This window comes from Coregonus lavaretus (genome assembly GCF_964263955.1).
Source record: "Coregonus lavaretus genome assembly, chromosome: 30".
NCBI classification, from domain to species: domain Eukaryota; kingdom Metazoa; phylum Chordata; class Actinopteri; order Salmoniformes; family Salmonidae; genus Coregonus; species Coregonus lavaretus.
The window spans coordinates 21,970,811-21,972,334 of NC_140017.1; the positions used below are offsets into that span (position 1 = coordinate 21,970,811).

Below are 1,524 nucleotides of genomic sequence, written 5' to 3' on the forward strand. Positions count from 1 at the left end.
CTCGGCCACCTCTCCGATCCTCATGGAGGTGAGCAGAGTCTCCCAGATCTCCAGCTTGAACATGTTCCCGATCACCACCTCCATGGGCACGCCCACCACCTTACTGTCGTCTATCACCGTACGATCATCATCACACAGCTGGGTACGGAAATGGAAGGTCACCTGTGGAGGAGGGAAGGAGGAGGGGGGAGGGGAGGAAATGGTGAAGAAGAGAGGAAGGAGGAGAGTGGGTGGGATGAAAGGGGAAAGGGATAATGAAGGAGGATGTACAGTATGGAAGAGGTGGAGGAGAGAAAGGAAGAGAGGGAGGGAGTGGTGAAGAGGACATTTGGGTTTAGAGAGTCATTTTCCTCCAGATTCTCCAGTTGCACCAAATGCCACCCTTTTACACACTGACCATACTGTTGTTGCCAACCCTTTACACACTGACCATACTGTTGTTGCCACCCCTTTACATACTGACCATATTGTTGTTGCCAACCCTTTACCTACTGACCATACTGTTGTTGCCACCCCTTTACACACTGACCATACTGTTGTTGCCAACCCTTTACACACTGACCATACTGTTGTTGCCACCCCTTTACACACTGACCATACTGTTGTTGCCAACCCTTTACACACTGACCATACTGTTGTGGGTATGTGGTCCCTGTTGACAGGCAGGATGCAACATTATAAGATCTTGTACCATGGCATTACTAATGGAATGAATAGTGTCATATGACTCCATAAGTAAGACAATTTGATTTGCCTGATGTGAGTGAGACATTATTTTTATTTTCAGAATCTAGACAATGTTCTAGAATCTATTGCAACCATCTTCTTTACAGTAATCAGATTTGTCTGGAATTGGAGACAAATCACTTGATGAGTAACTGTCTGTGAGCTGGAGAAAACCTCCACTATTTGAGATAGATAGAGGATAGAAAAGTCGATAGATGGAGTTATGTTTAATAGATCGATTTCGATGGAGAGATTCAGATAGAGAGAAAGACTGAGGATTATAAATGAAGTAGATAGAGAGATTGAAATCGATAAATGTGGATAGAGATAGAGAGGTTGAATCAAAGGAATCGGTTGAGATGGAGATATTGAGGCCTACCTTGGTCCCAGTAATGAACCGGGGCATCTCAGCTGTCCCTCCATACAGGATGGTTTTCTTGATGCCTTCCACCCCCAGGAGCATGGTCCCGTCCATATCTGAAGACATCTTTCTATATGTCTGTCTGTCTATGTGTACAGTAAATAAATAGGTGTGTGTATATGATGTGTGTATGTATGTATGCGTTTCTGCTAGGGTAGCCTATAGCAGGTGTGAGGCATAGAGAGGTATGGACACACATTACTCCTCGATGATTAGGAAAGGGATAATGAGATTAAGAATCCTCCTCCACTCCCCTTCCTCCTCCCCTCCCCCCATTCATCCATCCCTCAATCAGCTCTCCTCAGCATTTCTCCTGATGACTATCTATCATCTGCTGGACTAGAAACATCCAGAACGGGATAGAAAACACTACTTCA

General features: G+C 45.0%; 1 protein-coding gene across 1 annotated transcript in view; it reads right to left on the reverse strand.

Annotated features, from left to right (window-relative positions):
* The window catches only part of aipl1 (aryl hydrocarbon receptor interacting protein-like 1), a gene marked incomplete at both ends in the record, with an annotated part of 7,827 nt that extends 6,614 nt beyond the window's left edge, over positions 1–1,213 (reverse strand). Inside the window, 2 exons of the mRNA XM_084148486.1 lie at positions 10–162; positions 1,106–1,213. Coding sequence (XP_084004612.1) covers positions 10–162; positions 1,106–1,213 — 261 coding nt within the window. The remainder of the gene's footprint in view (positions 1–9; positions 163–1,105) is intronic.
* Positions 1,214–1,524: the final 311 nt, after the last annotated feature.